Source organism: Corvus moneduloides, chromosome 5 (genome assembly GCF_009650955.1).
Source record: "Corvus moneduloides isolate bCorMon1 chromosome 5, bCorMon1.pri, whole genome shotgun sequence".
Taxonomy (NCBI): Eukaryota; Metazoa; Chordata; class Aves; order Passeriformes; family Corvidae; genus Corvus; species Corvus moneduloides.
The window spans coordinates 49,563,397-49,582,656 of NC_045480.1; the positions used below are offsets into that span (position 1 = coordinate 49,563,397).

At 39.7% G+C, this 19,260-nt stretch overlaps 1 protein-coding gene and 1 long non-coding RNA gene across 7 annotated transcripts in view; one reads left to right on the forward strand and one right to left on the reverse strand.

Moving 5' to 3' along the window:
* LOC116444059 overlaps positions 1–2,192 on the reverse strand; it is a 33,911-nt gene extending 31,719 nt beyond the window's left edge. For 2 of the 3 annotated variants that reach the window (XR_004240191.1, XR_004240192.1), the window contains exon 1: positions 809–2,122. This is a non-coding gene — a long non-coding RNA (uncharacterized LOC116444059). Of the gene's footprint in view, positions 1–808 lie in introns of all 3 variants that reach the window. The other variant, XR_004240193.1, reaches the window with a different exon arrangement.
* Positions 2,193–2,257: 65 nt separating this feature from the next.
* GLRB (glycine receptor beta) overlaps positions 2,258–19,260 on the forward strand; it is a 51,145-nt gene continuing 34,142 nt past the window's right edge. For 2 of the 4 annotated variants that reach the window (XM_032109115.1, XM_032109116.1), the window contains exons 1-4: positions 2,368–2,470; positions 3,799–3,952; positions 15,358–15,464; positions 18,019–18,086. In XM_032109115.1, the coding sequence (XP_031965006.1) occupies positions 3,831–3,952; positions 15,358–15,464; positions 18,019–18,086 (297 nt within the window). In that variant the 5' untranslated portion in view covers positions 2,368–2,470; positions 3,799–3,830. Of the gene's footprint in view, positions 2,346–2,367; positions 2,471–3,798; positions 3,953–15,357; positions 15,465–18,018; positions 18,087–19,260 lie in introns of those variants that run through there. The other 2 variants (XM_032109114.1, XM_032109113.1) reach the window with 2 other exon arrangements.

The following is a 19,260-nucleotide window of genomic DNA, read 5'->3' on the forward strand; positions in this document are numbered from 1 at the left end:
AAAGACCTTGCCTGTGAGTTCAGCTGTGTTGGGACTTACAGGCACTCTACGGTGGATGCAGTAGCACATACAGCAACATCTTAGGAGTCCAAGACAGAGTCTAACCTTCCCATACTCAGCAGTCAAAAAAAAATTTAGGTGGAGGGCCCGTTCTGGTCCTCCTATACTGCTGCCTTTGTCCCCAGACAGCTGGAGCCCAACCTGCCTGCTCAGCTTAACATTTGTGGGCAGGGAGCTCATTGGAAACAGCTCAAAACCAGCTGCTTCTTCACATCTCACTGTGACAGCTCAGGAATGTGGGGAGAAGGAATGAGTGGAGAAGCAAGGAGGGGACTGAGGAGAGAAGCCATAGCTGCTCCCCCAGCTGCAGGAGGGGAATGAAACCAGGGTGTTGGAGGGAGGCCCAGGCCGTTCCTGGGGTTTGTTAGGTGCTGCATTACCCCCTGTCTGGCTTCCTGAGCCTCAGCTGCAGTTCCCACCATCCCTCAGGTTTCACCTTCTCTCTTTTCATCATGAGCTCCTGGCCTCAGCTGCTCTATGGATGTTCCCCAAATTGAGGAAATCCCACCATCTTTTTTTACTGCCACAGGGACCACAAATGCAGCAAGTGTTAGTGCTGGAGCTCTGTCGCATAGGATGCTCTTTTCTGACCAAATCATGCCTTTCCTTTCTCCCCCACCCCATCCGCTTTAAAGCTCCATTGACTTTAACATAAGCCAGCCCCAAGCAGGGCTGTGCCGTGGTCCTGCTCTACAGCACTATCTTGGAGGGGGGAACAATCAATCCTCAAATGGGGTCTGCAACCTACCTGCTTTTCTGCAGGGGTCTCTGAAGGTAGGAATCCCCATCCCTGTGGGACAGCAGTTCCATGTGCCTTGTCCTCGGCATTTGGGAGAGGGAGGGCGAGGTTTTAGTAGAAAAATGCTGGCAGTGATGGAGAGGTGCTGCTGCATGCACAAAGTGTGCATACTAATGTCTGAGTTCAACCACCCTGAAATTTTTTAAATCCCTCTTAAACTAGGTAGTCCTCACTACATGCTGATGGCAGCACACCTTTTCCTTTCCTTGCTAGCTTTCAGTGTGTGTTATGTGAAGGTTCTCACATGGGCTCATCCTGTGACATGCCAAGCCAGAGCATGTGGCAACTCAGCCATGTCCTACTATCACCTGCATCCAGAGGCCAGAGAGGAATGACTTCCACTCTCATGGCCATATCTGGAGAGCATCAGCAATGCTAGGGTTATCTCTCTGGCTGCTTGTGGGACAAAAAAAAGAGTGAAGGAGGGGGTCCTCATCCCAGGAAGCTGGGCCTATGCCTTGGCCCTACATCAGCTTGGACCTGGTAGGTGCATCTGTGCTCTTGCCAAGATACGGTGGTGGGGAGTGAAAGGTGTGCTGTCAAATTCTCCCTGCCCACCCTGGTGTCCTGGGCTGCCTCCTGCCCCTTCCCTGGGCCTCTCAAGGGGCTGCTGGAAGAAGAGACTGATCCTCACCTTTATACAACCTCTTTTCAGTTAGTTGTAGAGAGCAGTAAAGTCTTGTCTGAGCCTCCTTTTCTCCAGGCTAAACACACCCACCTCTCTCAGCTTCATAGAACTTACTATCCAGACCCTCCACCAGCTTTGTTGCCCTTCTCTGGACTCACTCCAGCACCTCAATTTCCTTCTTGTAGTGAGCGGCCCAAAACTGAACACAGGATTCAAGGTACAGCCTCACCAGTGCCAAGAACAGGGGGACAGTCACTGCCCTGGTGCTGCTGGCCACACCATTGCTGATACAGGCCAGGATGCCATTGGCCTTCTTGGCCACCTGGGCACAGCTGGCTCATGTTCAGCTGCTGTTGACCAGCACCCCCAGGTCCTTTTCCACTGGGCAGCTTTGGAGCCACTCTGCCTCCAGCCTGTAACCCTGCACAGGGTTTTTGTGACCCAGGTACAGGACCCAGCACTTGGCCTTGTTGAACCTCATAAAATTGGCCTCGGCCCATGATCCACCGTTCTACTAATCTGTGCAAGACTGTACTGCCTCTTCCTCATCCTACTCAGCCCCTCTCCACTAATATTCTCTTGTTCCTGCCAACTGTAGTAGGTATCTCTCAACACCACCATCGAACGCATTCTCCTCCCGCCAGAGACCAGGAGATGCTTCGCTCCGCCACGCCCTTCTCCACTACCACCGCCTCGCCGCTGTCCCGTCTCCAGCGGCGGGAGGCCCGGGGGTGCGGAGGTCGGCCCCGCTGCCCCCTCCCGCCGCGCCGTGCCCTGTGTGGGCGGGCTCCGGGACGTGCTCGCTGGGGAGCGCCGCGGCGCCGCACATGCTCACTGGCCGCGGAGGCACCGCCGGAGGTAGGGGCTCGCTGCGCCGCTGGAGGAGCCGCGCTGTCGCTGCGGCCGGGCCGCGGCATGGCCCGCCCGCTCCCGGGCCGCCGCCGCCGCTGCCGCTGAGCGCGGGGGGATCGCAGCGTCCGGCGGTGAGCGCGGGGCGCGGGCGGCGCGGCTGTGGCGGCGGCGGGGCCGCGTGTGCGGGCGGGGCCCGCGCCCCCGCTGGGGCGGGCGGGGGATGGAGGGTCCTGCTCGAGGGCCCCGTTCCGCCGGGCGGCACCGCCGAGCCCCGTCAGCACCTCGGCCAGCGCCCGTGGGGCGGCGGCGGCGGGCGGTGGGGCACAGCCCGGGGGTGCTGCCGGGGCCGCGACGGGAGCCCCGCTCGTCTCGTCGTCCCGCTCCCCGCGGAGCGCTCGGCGGCGCGGAGGCCGCTCCCTTCCCGGTGCCGGTGGGAGGCCTCGGGCCGCGAGGCCGGGCGAGGGGCCGGTGGCGGCAGGGGCAGACCCGCGACCTTTAGCGGCCGGGCCGGGGGAGGGTGGCGATGCTGCGGCTCCCGGGGAAGGGAGAGCTGAAGAATCCCGGTGCCTCCCGGAGGTGGGGGAAGAGAGAGAGAGGCACAGCTCCTTAAAAACAATGGGGGGAAAAAATCCAAATAAATAAAAGTGAAAAACGCAGCAGGTTCTGAGGCATCTGCGAGATTTCCGTTAGCCCAAGGAAATGCTTGGGAATTATCTGTGGGATGGCAAACAAATGGAAAATGCCTGGGGTGCCGCAGTGCTGTGGCCAGGGGCAGGTGGGCTGGCTCTGGCTGAACACAAACTCAGCTCCTGGCCTTTGGGGTACGTGCTTTTGCCCCACAGAAGTTTAAATATTAAACTGAGCACAATGCAATAAAGCATAGTATTGCAGGTTGTGTTTAGTCATCTTTGCAAGGCCCTTTCGGTGCTGGCTCTGCAGTGGAAATGCTTCATGCAAAACAGTTGTGTTTAAATTCTGTACATAAAATTATATTTATACTCCTTCTCATAACCAGCATTGAAATGGTTGCTGGTTTATATGTGCAAGGTCATAGAGAGCTTGCAGTTCTTCACCGTGCTTCATGACTGGTTGACTTTGTATTTAATGCAGTTGATGTATGACATTTCTGGTGAGGAATCCTGTTTCCAAGCTTCTGAGTATTTTGGGTTAGGCAATCTTTGAAGGACAGTGCATTTCTTAAACGCACTGGAGCAAACTTGCATTTAAATCTGTTCCTCACTGTCAGTCTTAACTTTGGGAAGCTACTTGACTCTCTGGCCATTGCCTAAGTCAGTTCCATGTCAGGGATACACCTGAACAAATTCTTTCTACCAGGACAACAAAGAACAACAAAAAGCCCATTCCCCATGAAAAATTTGTTTACTTTTTGCAGGTATGTGTTTCCTTTTGCCATTTCCAGCCCTACTAACATAAACCTCTTTCTTTTCTATTGCTACAGACTGAAGATTTCTCTGAAGCATAATCTTCAAGATGAAGTTCTTACTAGCAATTTTACTTTTCATCTCATTCTCCTTATGGGTTGAAGAAGTCTATTCCAAAGAGAAGTCTTCAAAGAAAGGAAAGGGGAAAAAGAAGCAATATCTGTGTCCATCGTATGTTCCTGCTTTCTTTTATGCTTTTGTATGATGGTGATCCTGCCCTATTTTTAACAGTGGAAATTATGTGGCAATTGAAGTAGAAGGTGGTGCTTTCTGCTGAAAGGATGGGGTCTGTGGTGGGAATGGGTTTGACCAGCATCATAGCTAAGGGCTGTCAATGTGTTCCTTCTGCAGCAAGTCCTCTGTTTTAGTGAAAGGGAAGATCTAATCAATAGTAATCATTCCTTTTCTTGTGGATTTCAACCCAGTGCCTTGCTATTTATGGGGACACAGTAGCATGGTCCCATGTTGCAGGTGTATTGAGGAAAGCAAGGAGGGTGCGAAACTGTTGGGCTGAAATTCAGCTTCTGGTTAGCTAGTTCTGTAAGAGAAGGCTTGTTCTACACATGTTCTTACTGCATGTTGAATAGATCTAAGGTCTTCAGCATCTTTCATCAATCATTTACAGTTCTATAACTTTTATGGAGGTGGATTGATTGATTGTTGCTATAAAGTATGCCCTTGTGGAATAGTCTCCCTATAAAAATACAGAAATTAAAATCCATGATTGCCCAGTTGAATAGACAATGTGTTCTGGACCCCTATGATTATTTGATGTTAAAAATACTCCCTCTTCCTAATGCTTACCACATTTTAGGTTGTGATCCATGTGAAAATGCGAAAGTTTTATTTGTGGATGCTGTTTTTATCATTTTCTTGGCCAGTCTTACTCATTTTTTAGTGTTACATTGTAAATATCTGAGGGAAAGATTGATGGACTATGATAAGTTGCCAGTAAGTGCAGAAAATCACTATGACTGAAATAATAAAATTGTTTAGACAAATTTACAACGTATTTCTTCTTTGACCATAAAAGAAGAGGTACAGAATGTTAGACTGGCTATTTAACATTAATCAACTTTTTCCAAAGAAAAAACAAAGCAAAACAAAAAGTGGAATAATCAGACAGAATCACTGTTCGAGTAATATTTTTTAAAGTTACCACTCTTTTCAAATGTTGACAGTGATGTTTGTTTGTAATCCCAGATTTTAGAATGTTTCTACATGTAGTGCATGTTTTCCTTCTTTTTTTTTATATCAAACCTAAAAAATTATATCTGTCCTTAGAATACATTAAGATATGTCTCAAATGCGATCCTGACTCATCTGAAATGCCCCTACCCATTTTTTCCCCTTTTAAAAGTTGAGTTCTGAATGAGGCTTTTGGTCTCAGCTACTGTGAGAGTTTATAACAAGGAGAGAAATGTCAGGGTTCCCAGGACAGGCATCAGAACAGAAGCCCTTGCAAAGTGAGTTAGGCAGCTGGGAACTGAATCCAGGTACTCTGTGGTCTTGTTCAAATAGCCAGCATTTCCCCCTGTTCTTGACTTAGTCTTAGTAGAATTCAAAACAGCAATGTCATTTTATCTTAGTAAGTGAGTGGATTTTTCTTGTTTGGTTCTATTTTAAGCCCTATATTTCTTGGTACCATTAAATACGATGTCATTTGTCACCAATACACTTGAAAAAACATTGAATACATGCTGTCATTGAAGCTGTCTGCAGAAATACTGGGGGAATCCAGTACTTGTCTGATGTTCCACTGTGCAGTGCTGCTGGCTAGAGTTGCTGTAGCAATGAGTCCTGTTCGATTTCCTGAATAATGACCAAGTTACCCATACCTTATTTGGCTGAAGTTCACAGCTTGAGAGACAACCACTTGTAGTAGTGGGTTTGCTATTTCTGTGGCTGGCATCTAGGAGACCTCTCATGTGAATGAGCAGTGAAAGACGGCTCTGTCTGGCAGAGAAATTGCCTAATGCTCTCTTAACTCAGGCTTCTGTTGGCAAACTTCCAATCATCAGCATTTTTTTAAATGATCTTTCACAAAACTTCTTGATTTGGTGACACTTTGTGTTATAAAAGAGGTTGCCTACTAGTAATAATTTTTCCTTTGTGGAAAAAGCAAAAAAATCTTTCCTCACAATCAAACCAGAACATGATGAAGTGGAGTGGGAATTAAGTAACACTATAAGTGTTGACTAAAACTACTCAAGGAAGTGTCTAAATAAAAGATTTCCTGGTAAAGCATAAGAGAAATATTTTAGAAGAATGCATTTTATTTTTTCACACCAAAAAAAATAGGATTTTTCATAATTTATAAAATTGAATGGTACAGATTCCTAATGAAAAGGTACATTTATAAGTTAAACTCTTAATCCACTTTTAATTTGAAGTTACTGGTGCAGTAAAATTTAAACCTTAATTGTAACAAATTATTGCCTTTTATTTCCTTGCAACATGTGAAAAGCTAAATTTTACTTCTTCAAAAGAACAAAAACTGCATTAGTAGTTGTATACAAAACAGTCTTCTCTTGCAAACTTTGTAATGAAATTCAAATCTATACAAATCATTATCCGGGAAAAATTTATACTGAACCTGATATTGCTGCCCGAGTTCCTTAATTTGATGTTAAGAAATGGATGGCTAAAAGAGTGGTTTGGGACTTTAGCATGAATTTGTTTATATAAAAACTAAGGATACTTGAACTTTTACTTTTATGGCTCTCCAGAATACAAGCCTTTCGCCAAATGTGCCCCTCTGGCATGAAATTAACTACTACTAGGATAAGATGAAAACAAGTTGATTAGAAGCCCCATAAAAAAGTTCATTATTGTCTCATAAACAGATATTTGCTTCCTTAAATTAGGAAAATTCTATTTTGTATCTTAGAACAAACCCTTTTACTTGTGATTATTCATGATGCTGTACTTCTCAGTGCATTGTGTAATAGTGTCTTGATTTGCCATCTTATTTTCATTTATTCCTGAAACTGTTTTTCCCTGCTTTTTTATTGAAGGGTTTCTTGAAGCTGATTCTTAATCATTTGGTTCTTACTTTGATTTAATGCTTGCTCAGAACAGATGTAAGATTTCACATCTTACATTTAGATCATTTTCCTTCTTACCTCAGGCTTTCCAAATGAAACATAGAGTAATTATACTTCTGTCTGATTCCTGAATCTCTGTTGATTAACAAAGAAATTGACATATTGGGCCTAAAATGTGATAGTTTTGCACCATAAATCTGAGAAACTGGCTTCCACAGATGCATAGTACAATGAAGTACAAAGATTTAGTAACAAACTTTTGCCTTTTTTTTTCCCCATGGAAAATCTTAAAAAAAAAAAAAAAAAATCAGGCCCACCTCTTCAAGAGAAAAAAAAATTTATATTACATTCTTCTGTTTACAATGCTTATTTTGAAATTTCATATACTTAATACAGATGATTTTGATACAGCTACAGGTGGATTTAGTCACTTGATCTCTTTCCTGCTCACAGACTGCCCATGCTTGCATGACCTTTGTTACTTAGTTCTTATTAACTTCTTCATAATTCCTTATAATACCTGCTTCTCTTAAACATGTGGGACAGTTAGCTGTGACTTAGAGCACTGCTGAAAAACATTTTTCCTTTTGTTACACTATAATAAATACTTCAGTTATTTTATGATGTTTGAGCTGCTGCTGTCATCCCCACAGTCCTTAGTAGCCTAGGAGGTCTCTACTCAAAACTGCTTGGAAGATCTCTAGACAAATGAAATTATAAGGAAAGGGAAGTTTGGTTATTAGTGTTAGAGAAGGCACAGAGAAGTAAGAGTGTCACATAGCAGCTAACAAAACCAGTAATGACTGTGATCATCATCACAGCTATCCCTGTTAATTTTGGTTTTAGGATGACTCAGCTGTTCACTTGCACAGTGTTCACTTCTGAAGATCCGTCGGTGTCCCTAATGCCATGGCAATGCTGAGAGCATAACCTCAGTCACTAAATCTCATCTTTTTGTCTGGATAGCAAGACTGTGCTTTTAAAACAGCATCCCTCTTCACCTTTATGCATGTGTCCATATGGAGATTTATATTCATGTAGATGATTAACTAAATACTGTGTAATATCTATAGAGACCTTTTTTACCCACAAAGCAGGACTACAAATCATATTTGGCTTGTATTCAATAAAGCATATCAGCTACTTCAGAAACTGTGAGATGGCGCTCTAAGCCCTCCAGAAAACATGGCTTGTGCCATCTGCCAGGGCAGAAGCTTAGAAAGGCCATAGATGCGAAGGTTCAATAAACAGCTTCTTTTAAAAAACAACAACAAAAGACACTGGAACTTGGGAAGAAAGCCTTTGATGTGTTTAAAGCATAGAGCTGTGTGAAACTCTGTCCTAAAATTTCCTTTAGTTTACTTTAAGTTTCTGACATGCTCTTCCTATGAAGACTAAACTAAAAGTTCAGAACTTATTTTATACCTTGGGTCCTCTCCATTTCTTCAAGGACTAGATTTTTTTAATTGACTTTTTGGGTATACATCGCCTCTCTATCTGTAGTATGTGATCAAGCCCATTTTTGTGATCAAAATGTAAATGGTGGGAAAGTGGAATCATGTCTCTCTTCATTCCCACTATCTAGAAGACGCTGTTGATAGTCTGTGAGCATTTTCATTTGTAGGTGCAGTGGAAGGGTTGATACAGTTTGTGGGAGGAGGTGGAATGAAGTTGAAAGGAAAGCCTGAATTTGGTTGTGGAGGAAGATACATCTGACAGTCATTCCAGCGATAAGTACTTTGCACATCCTAGGTCTTGTTACTATAAAAATTCTTCTGCCCTGTAGTAACAGCAGTTGGTCGATGCTTTTATTATTCTGTATCACGTAACTCTCATGGAAAGCTGTGATCCCAGACAGATAGGGCCACATTCCAGAAGGTTTGCGAATTTGTTTTCAAAGTGGTTAAATATGGTAGGCAGTAAAAGATAAAGCTATATAAGCAAAACCTAAGCTGTCTTGTAAAACAGTAATTAACCACAATAGACTGGTTCTCCTTGAGTAACTTTCCCTCTCAGTGAGCAGCGTTTCCTCCATTCTCAACACCACCGTGATGAGACACTGTAATTGTGTGGAAAACTTACAGGCTTTGTATTTCATATACAACCTTCTGACTGAGAAAAAACTGGGATCTGTGGGTTAAATTGCACCACCTTTCCGTAAGCCCAAGGACAACCATAGGTCTAAATTCTGTTGTCAAGACAAATTATATAGAATGTATCTCAGCTTATGCTTTCCTCTTACAATGCCACTTATACCACCATGCAGTTGGTTAGATTTTACCGAGGTCCTTCTATTGTCTCCATACTTACAGCATTTGGAAAAAAAAAAATACTGGGACAAGGAACTGATGTGGATAAAATTAATTAATTAATTAAATTTTAAAATGTTTGTAGTTTTGCTTAAACATTTGGATGCTGGTCATATTTTATATCTGTGTGCTATATCAAGACACAGCAGGACACTCATTATGCACAATGGCTACAGGTGGTGACTTCAGTGGGGTGCAGAGATGCCTAAGCTAGGCGCCAGCAAGCTAATTTTAAGAAACAGAAACATTGCTGTGAGCAGTGCTAGTTCAGGCTGGGTGAAATACCATGCTAACCTGTTTCTCCTGGTTTGGGGGCTGTCGGCTCTATGGCAGGCAGATGAACCAGCTTGCTTTTCCCAAGTTTAGTGACTAATAAGGCACTTCAGATTACGATATAAACACTCCTTAAGGTGTCTAACCCTGGTAATGTTGAATGTGAAGCCAAAGCTGGATTTAAGAGGTTTCTGCTAGACAAGGAGTGAAGTAGTGCCGCTAGCAGGTATTGACACTACCTAACTGCAGGAAGGTTGTCTACATGTCCACATTAGGAGACTGTTGTCTTTGGTCTATCTACAGCATGGCTCACCGCAACACAGCATGAGATGAAAGACAAGCTGTTTCACCCCCTCAACTCATAGGTCACAATTCAGGGTGCCTACTCTGGGTTTCCATTTCAAAATTAGCTATGAAGGAGCCTTTCTCTTTGTTCACCACACTGCATTACCTCCAAATTTAGGTACTGAAGCTACATATCTAATTTTAGGTGTTTAGCTGTCAGCTGCTTTCGTAAAGACGTGTAAACAATGACTCAGAGTTCCATAGTTTTGGTGTAATTAGTGATACCACTTTTCATTGAAGTAATTGTAATTAATCTTCTAGGAATAGACATGTCACCTCGCACAGTTTGAAAATGTAGCTATTAAACATACTAAACATCAGAGAGATCACTCAGAAGAGTTATATTGTATGTCATTGATATGTATTAACCTGTTTTTATCCTTACAGTTATTGCACTCAGAAAATCAAATGCCTGCCAATCAGAACACTGATAGTTTATGCCAGGAAAATTGTACTTAAAATATATGCTGGGATAATAGATATTATGTTTCCCAAAACTTATTTTTACCTTTCTCCCATGTACATAGCCATGTTATATGACTAAAATGTCGATTTCCATCATGTAGATTAAATAAACTGCACTGAAATCTGTTGTTTCAGCATCATATGGGAAATTTTACTGGAGAGTACCATTAATATGGAGATACATATTTTTATCTGTCAGTAATCTAGAACTGTGGAAAAGTTTTCTTCCCGTTTGTGTAGAATATTTTTTATATTCTTTCCTCCTGTAGCACTGCATGTGGTAAGGACTCCTTGTAACTTCAGTGAGCTCTGAGAGAATAAATGTCATGATGACCTATAGAGACATAATGTCTTCTGACACATTTGCCTAACACAAATGTAAGGCTATATAAATTTCAAACAAAGTGTAATACATGCTTCCTTTTCTCCTGCATATCTGCTTATCTAAACTTCTGGATTTTGATTAGTGAATTATGAAAATAATTACCTGTTGCCATCAACTGAAAATGTTGGTCATGATCTTCAAAGGCAGTGATAAAATGTGTAGAGCTGAGGTGGAAGAGGAGATGGACACACTGCATATCCTGTGAAATACAGTTTGTAGAGTAATTCTTTGATTCATCAGTGATACCAGATGTAACCTCTGAAAGACCAGGCATTTCACACAGAGATGTTACAGCAAAAGACTGACTGTACTTTGTTTTCTCTCTGGATTGTGAGGACACTGTAGAAGTGTGGATACTTTCGTGTATACAAGAATAGTGCTTGTTTTTCCTTTTATTTGTTCAGAGAAAGAAAAATCATACTTTGGGCTTGGGTATTTTGTATGTTGGTTGTGTGGGGGTTTTTTAATTGTTACTTAGGTAAAATTTTTCATAGGGCAAATTCTAGCTTTACAATTACTTGCTTTTAAATTTCTTCCATAGCAACTGGAGGCTTCTGTTGCCTTATCCTTTGGTATGTACTGTACCTTGCTTAGAACTCAGCAATTACTGTAAAGAGTGCTGCATTCCCATTTCTTAATGCTTTCCATCAGCTCTGCATGCAGGCAACTCAGGTTGAAATAAATGCATTAAAATTAAAATGTGTGCTGCAACTGGTGAAAATCTAAGTTACCAGCTTTTTACAAGTGGAAAAATTGTAGGTTGAATTAGAAAAAGTGGTAAGTAACTTCTTGGTGTGAATGTTGTTATGTGGGACTCAGCCTTCAGCACACTGAAGTAATGATTCTTCTAGGAAGGCAGATCTCAGCTCAAATCCTTTTTCTCTTATGTAATATACAAATATGCCTATAATTAATTCATTCCATAATGGCCAATTAAGCAGGGGTGGTTGTGGCTCTAGAAAAATATCTTCCCTTAATAGTCCCACCCTCTTTATCCAAGCACCTAACACATACCATATACTGTCTCATTAAGTCTTTTTGCTCATCTGTCACTTTGAAAGTGTCCTTAACTTCTTAACTCACCCCAAGGAACACATCTGATGTATTAAGTTGCAGGTGAAATTTAGGTATTTTGGTCAGCAGTGCTCTCAGAAGGAGATCCAGTCATTGTGATGAAGTTTCTGTGTGTGCTATTGAATGATGGTAGTTTAATGACAGCATGCAGTAAAAGAACCACAGTGAAAATATGACTGATGCTCAGCAAAGCTTTTTTTTCCCAGTAGCTATTTAAACCACTTCATTCAAAGTGACCTTTAAAAGTAGCAATTACTGAATCTCAATGCTTCTGCTCCTAACTCAAAACAGCCAGTGCCATTGTATTTCGTTTGGTTCTTAGATAAGCAAGGACAGATGCACTTACACACTTCTCTAAGTTCAAAACACAGCCCAACAACTTGTGGCAGATGTGATTGGGTTGTTCTTTACCAGCAAGCTATTCTCCCATTGTTTTTTCCATCACTGTCTTCGCAATGCGATAAATCTCCTTTGCCCAGTTTTTGGATGGCTCTTGAACAAACAGCCTGAACAGACATTTGTATTAATATACTTCTGCAGTGCAGCTCAGATCTCACAAAACTACCATTTTCTTTCTCTTACTTGAAGAGACAGATAAACTTGTCAGGTGTATTTGGCTTTGTTTTGCTGTTTGTTGCTCAAACAAACAGCAAAAAAGTTCTCAAACTTTTTCCTCTTTTCCTCATTGCTTTTTATGAGCATGTGTATTTCATTTATGTGTCCATGTTATCCTGTGTGGTTCAGATTACTGTTTTCACTATTTAATGAACTTCTTTGTATAACCCACAACAAAAATAAAAAAAAGTATTTAAGTTTGTTCATTAGTTGTTGCTTGGATTTGTTTTCATATTTCATTGTACTGGACATACATAATTTAGAAAGAAATCTTATTGTTGGTATTAAGGAGATTCTTTTATAAATGTATTTTCAGTAGACATCTGATGTAGATGTTTTCTATGTTAACATGTGTGACTTGCAAGGAAGCAGTGCCATGAACCTTTCTGTATCAGATAAAATGCAGCGTACATAGTGTTTGCTGCCTTTTTAATAGCTAAATGAACATTCTTTTCTGAATTGCTCTTTCTAGAAAATGGAAAATAATCTTAACCTTATGTTTCCCTTTTGTCCATCTAGTGGTAACTGCAAAAAAAAAGCATACAGAGCTGGTTTATGGTATTTCTGTGGCAACCTCTTTATTGGTAAAGGTCATCACTAAAAACTGAACACATCTCAAGGTTACAGAATAGTACTGTATTGGAATAGAATAGAATAGAATAGAATAGAATAGAATAGAATAGAATAGAATAGAATTTCAGCTGGAAGGGACCTACAGTGATCATCTAGTCCAGACCAAATGAGGAAATAAACCAATTCTGTTGCATAATGATCCAATTCTAAGTCAAATATAAAAACTTACAAACTCGGCCCTGGGAGGATTGTTTGAAAGTGAATTTGTCAATTATTCAAAGGTGTTAGAACACATACTGCTTTTTAATTGCTCTAATATTAAATTAGCAGAGGCTTATTGTATGCAGAACATACAGTTCTATATACTTCCTTGTTTTACTGGAAAACCAGTTATCTCTGGATAAGTTCTGCTGGAACAATTGGTTCACCTATGTGGCTGCTACAGATCACAGAAGTTTTAGTGTGATTAGTGCAAGAGATGGGTGGGGAATCATACTGCAGCCACTTAATGCTGCTCCACAATTCTTTTCTCTTCCTGTATGTTACAGTTTAAGCTATCCTCTTGGATACATACGTCTTGATAGGTACATCTCTGTTTAGTCTTTGGAATGCATATTTATCCTGCTAATGACTGTTGAGTAGTCCAAAATTTCAAGGAGGATTTAGTGCCATATTGTTGCCATAATTCTTTCCTCATTTATAACATCAAGCAAATACAAGAAAATAGCTAACCAGATATGCAGCTTTAGGTTTCCGAAACATCCTGAACACAACAGAGAAAACAGGAATCTGGTTTTTTTTCTTGGAGAATAAAATGCTCAAAGGGTATCAGGGAGATTATGATATAATAAAATGCAGTTATGTTGTCATAAGTGGTTGACATGTTTTTAATAATAGGGAACTCCTTCCTAGTTTTATTTATAAATGTTTTAGCTGTTACATGTTAACCGAGGAGATTAAATCTCATTGGGAAGACGTAGTGAGTGCTACCAAGTCAGCAGATCTGATTCCCCCTGTTTCCCTTATGGTTTTAGTTAAACCAGTTGTTTTTAAAGGTGAGTTTATTCATAAAAGCTCTTCAAGGGCTAGGATCTGGTCTCATCTCCAGTTTTTTGAACAAATAGTGATGTCATGCTATGCTGGCAGTTATTTATTAATTAATTAATTTCCCAGTAATCAGTAAGGAAAATGCTGAACAGGAGCTACTATAATGGGACATTTTAAAATCAGGAGATCTAATTACATTCATGATTTCCTTTTTTTTTCTAACTGGCCAAAAGCCTTCTGTAGAGTTAGTGTTTCCTTCAACAAATGTTTGAATAAGGCAGAAATCCCAGAGGACATGAAGGAAACTGAAGGATGAGAAGAGCAAAAGCAATGAACTGAAATGTTACAAAGAATAACCTGTAGGGCTGTCAAACTGACATTGGTATGGGAGAGAATAATGAAAAAAAGAAATTACAGGGTGAAGAAAGCAACAGCATCTGATGCTGATTATGGAAAAAATTTAGGAAATAAACTTGATCATTTTTTAAAACACATACAGTTGTTTGCAAAAGATGATAGTGTTGATGCACATGACTTATACCTCTATAGGGTGTTTGTCTTATTTTTACATGGCATCCTGGTTACTGAACTGTAATGACAGAAAGCTGAGTAGTCATAAAAGGGATGGAAAAGTGATTATGAGGTGGAATTCAAAACTGGAAACAGTCACTGAACAGGTTCTAGAAACATACAAATTAATTTACATAACATTATGAGCCTGCTTGGTGTTTAAATTACCTGGGGAGGGGACTGACTCACCCGTATTGCTTTTTATTACACTCAATTTCATGTACTCTTGTAACTACATTTACCTGTCACAGGTTCTTTTTGATTGTAGCAATAGTTTTCATTTAACACCCAGCACAATAATGCCAAGGTAATGAAGATGTTTAAATTCCCCCTGCAAAACCAGAGGAGAGTCCAAGGCCTTGTTTTCTGTAGCAAAGCTTTTATTAGCACTTGACAATGAGATTATGCAATCCTCCAGCTCTGGGTAGAATAGCTGGCACAGGCATGCGAGAGCAGGAGACTGCCAAAAGCCTCTGCATGCTTTGGCACCTACAAAGTGGCTGTCAATTTACTAAGGTTCCTAATCTGACAGTCGCTAAAAATAGTTCAGGTGGCTGCTTTCTACTGATGAAGAAATCATGTCCCTCTGGATATTTATGTTAGGAAGGAAGGGAACAATTAGTGAATTGCAGTTTAGTTGCTTCCAAGTTTACAGTTGAGAGTATGTCAGAGAGCATTTTTGTTTATTACACAAATAGTTTCTTGAAAAATACTGAAACTTCTCAAGGAAAGGAAGACTATACATTATGGTGCCTGAAAATAATGAACACATTTTGCTTGTAAAATGGCATTTATGGCATTACTTTAAAATTACTTCAGTTTAAGCACACATTTGTTTCTGTCTTGATAGTAACTAATGAACATTTTTTACAGGCAGCAATCAGCTGAAGACCTTGCAAGAGTACCTGCTAATTCCACCAGCAATATCTTGAATAGGCTATTGCTCAGCTATGATCCCAGGATAAGGCCTAATTTCAAAGGTTTGTCAAAGCCCTTTTTTTTTAACCTTTGGATTTTAACTTTTACTCTTTTCACATAGAGAAAATTTATATAGAGATAATATTCAAAAGCTAAATTTCTGTTGTTGGGTTGTTGTTTTTTTTTAATGGAAATTTCCCTAGATAGTGTGAAACTACAGAAGATACTTGTCCTTTTGAGCTGGAAGATAATATGCTAGGATTTCATTGTCATAATAGTATGTGATGCTTTATTACTATTGGTCTTATTTTATAAAAGACTGTTTAAAAGTAGAAATATAATTTATAGAATAAGTTTTTAAAATATCTTTTTATCCCTACATTTTAGTTAGACTCTGCTTTACAGTATCTTAAAACACCAGATTTCTCTATAGACATCCTTTAAGATGACTATAAAAAGTTGGGGTCAGCAGTATCACTATTAGGAAACCATACAGTTATTCAAGCCTTTAAAGATATTTTGGTTAGAAAGCTTACACACTTTGGGAATTCAAATAGGTAATGCATTTAAACACATTTTCTGCCTTTAAAACATCTACCTGTAGTCAGATGTTGCAGGATTCTTCTGTGTAGGCAAGTGTGACTCCTTATATGTGCAGAAAAACATGGAATATATATTCTCTGCAAAACCTCTAAGAACTCACACAAATTAGGCTGTAAATTAGGCTTTCCAGGAATTCGATTATTTACCTTCTGAAAAAAGACATAGACAATTTTATTATATGTAGGCTGTGCCATTTATGTAAAACAGCTCTTTCATTTTAGAACTCCCATATAATGTGCATTGAGATATTTTAACATGAATATCATGAGTATGAAAAATTTGGAAATCTTTTATTGTGCTTTTGAAGAGGCTGTTTTCAGATGTTCTGTTTAACTGTTTTATAAACATATTAAACTGAGTTCTCAGCAAGTGTACTACTTCTTTCTTATTCTCTGTAGAACCATATTTATATGTTTTCAGCACTAAGCCTTGTCACAAAGAATAAATGTCCAGCCTCTTCTCTACCTGTTCTTCAGCATAATCAGCTTGTAATCACAAGGCATGTTGCAGATTTCTTTATATTTTTGATAACCCTTCTGGCAGCCTGGTAAGAATCAAGACGGAAGGGAAAGGGAGGACATGTAATGTTAGCTCAGAGGGAGGTGGAAGAAAAAGAACATTTTCTGACAAGTGGTTTGCCCATGTTAAAATGTTCCTCACGCATGAGTGATTTTCTTGGACAGCACTTCCTATTCGAATCTGGAAGAGAGAGTTCACTCTTGGCTACTAGTGATGCGATGGGTGCTCTGTCACAGGCATTAGAAGAGGTATTATGCTTGTTGCATAATCAAAAGCATCACACATAAGTAGTCTGATTTAAAAACCCCAAAACCAAACTAAACCAAACCAAACAAATTGGTTTACCTGAAAAAAGTGAAATTTTATCTTCATAAATTTCTGGTGACCAAGAGAATGAGTTTGAATTTATGTCTTAAATGTATATAAAAGGATTTTATGCAGACAAACACGCTATTAGAAGAGTCATATATTACTTTGTACTGTATTTACTTAGTCTATCAGAACAGTCTTCATATATTCTTCTATCTCTTTTGTTGCTGAAAGTAGGAAGAAACCCACTGAATATTTGTAACAGTGTAAATGAGATCAGATACCTGTATCTAGTGGACATTCTGACACTCACACCATAGAGATACTAAATAAAACTAGTGGCCCATAATTAGTTCTCTCAGCTATCGGGCCACTTCTCCTTGCTCTGTGATAACTCTCTGTTAACACCAGATTAAATGACTGCCAATCAATTCCTGCAGGGTGACAGAGGGCAGATGTAGCAGCTGTCATACCATCCCTCTTCAACTACAGGAATCCTGGCTGTGGAAAAGAGAAAAAATCCAGGCCATCTTAATATCTTCACAGCTGCTGACTTCTAGAAATTTTTTCTTGACAAATTGGTAACCATTGTAAAATGGAACAGCTTTCCAACTCTTTCATACCGAGGCTAGATAGCCATGAAAGATGCATGCACTAATCTTTACCTGCCTGCATACTTTACGGTTATGTACTTGACTTGCACAAAGAGGTATCCTCTTAAAATATAAGGAAGTATCATAAATCATAAACAGGTAATTTGGGATGATAAATTGTCATTATGACCTTGACAGTTAAAAGTGTCTGCTGCTGGAAATGTGAATTGCCTCTATCTGTTGCACTGTGTGCAAAAGTAATACTGGCTTGTTCATTCTGTGATAACAGAAAATCATGGAATTCAAAAATTATTCATTTAGATATATGGTCAGCAGAATTCTTTAAGATTAGCTCTCTGGAATAGGGATTTTTATTTTTTCTGTTGTCTTATCACTAAGTTATAAAGAAGTTTAGTGATTTCTATTGACTTTGAAAACTGTATATATGCTAACTTAAAAAGATAAAGTTGTATGACCGTATAAAAAAAACATTTTACATTGTGATATTGTGATAATGGTATAAAGGAGCTTTAAATGAAGGATAATGTACCTTTACTGGATTGTGCAGCTCACTAGAATTATTTTTTTAAAGGAATTCCAGTCGATGTTGCAGTCAACATCTTCATTAACAGCTTTGGGTCAATTCAAGAGACAACTATGGTAAGAGTGAAATTAAATTCTTGTAGTACACATGGAAATGTTCTTATTAAATTAAATTCCAGACTGAGGATTATGAACTATAAAATAGAAATAATTGTTGTGGTTGCAGACACTGAGACTTAAGATAATGGAAGTAGTGATTGACTGGCTGTGCTTTATGCCATAAACCTAAGCCTAATCATCTATTTCACTCTATATGTGTCCACAGATTATTGTAGCTTTTCAAATCTGATTTACATGAAAGGAAATCCATGGTTTCTAAGATGCAAGAGAGAGACTAATTTCCATAAATTTTTAAGTGCATTGGAAGAACCCATTTGATAGTATGAATTAAAGAATCTCCCTGAGAGTTATTACGTAGGTTTCTTGGTGTGTTATTCAAAAAACCCCAAACCACTAGGACTGTATATGAGAGAAAAAGAACAGACATGCATAAGGATGAAACATACAGGTTCTTTGTTTTATGTGGATCTGAAGATGTAAGTAAATAATGGAGAATAGAAGGAGGAGTAGTAAATTAATGGACTATCAATAACCATAGCCTGACTCCTGTTTATTTACTGCATGAGAAAGATAAACTAGGGAGTGAAGTTTCCAAAAATGTGTTTCCAGTTTAGCCAGAAAATTATCAAAAAAAGCATGTCAATAACAGGATGAATTAATCCTCATTGCAATTTTGACTTCTTTTGTTTCTTTGGGAAATAAAATCAATTTCAAAATATGAGTTGCTTCATCAAAGCTCTTTCTGATATTTTGGGACTTGCAGATCTTTTTTTGTAATTGTATTTCCAATAAATACTATCAAAAATATTGCCAAAAAATTGATTTAGTTATTGGAGATGTTCTGACCTGATCAGGTTTTTTCTTTTGCATAAAAAAGAGGGGAGTGCACCATGTTGTGCCAGTACATGGAAAACCACAGCCAAGACATGCATTGAGTGGGAGTTCTGAGGCATTCCCCTATTGCTTTGGTGACCTGCTCCATCTAAAGCATTAAGGCAGTTCACAAAATCAAGTTGCTTTTTTAATGCTGTGACTAAGTCAGCATTCTGACTCAAAATGGCAGAGAAGTAATAAACCACAATAGCACTAATAAGCAATAAAATACATTTTTTTGTTGTTGGAAGTAAGTGCCCACTTAAAATTCAGAACCAGTTTACATGTTACCCTAAAG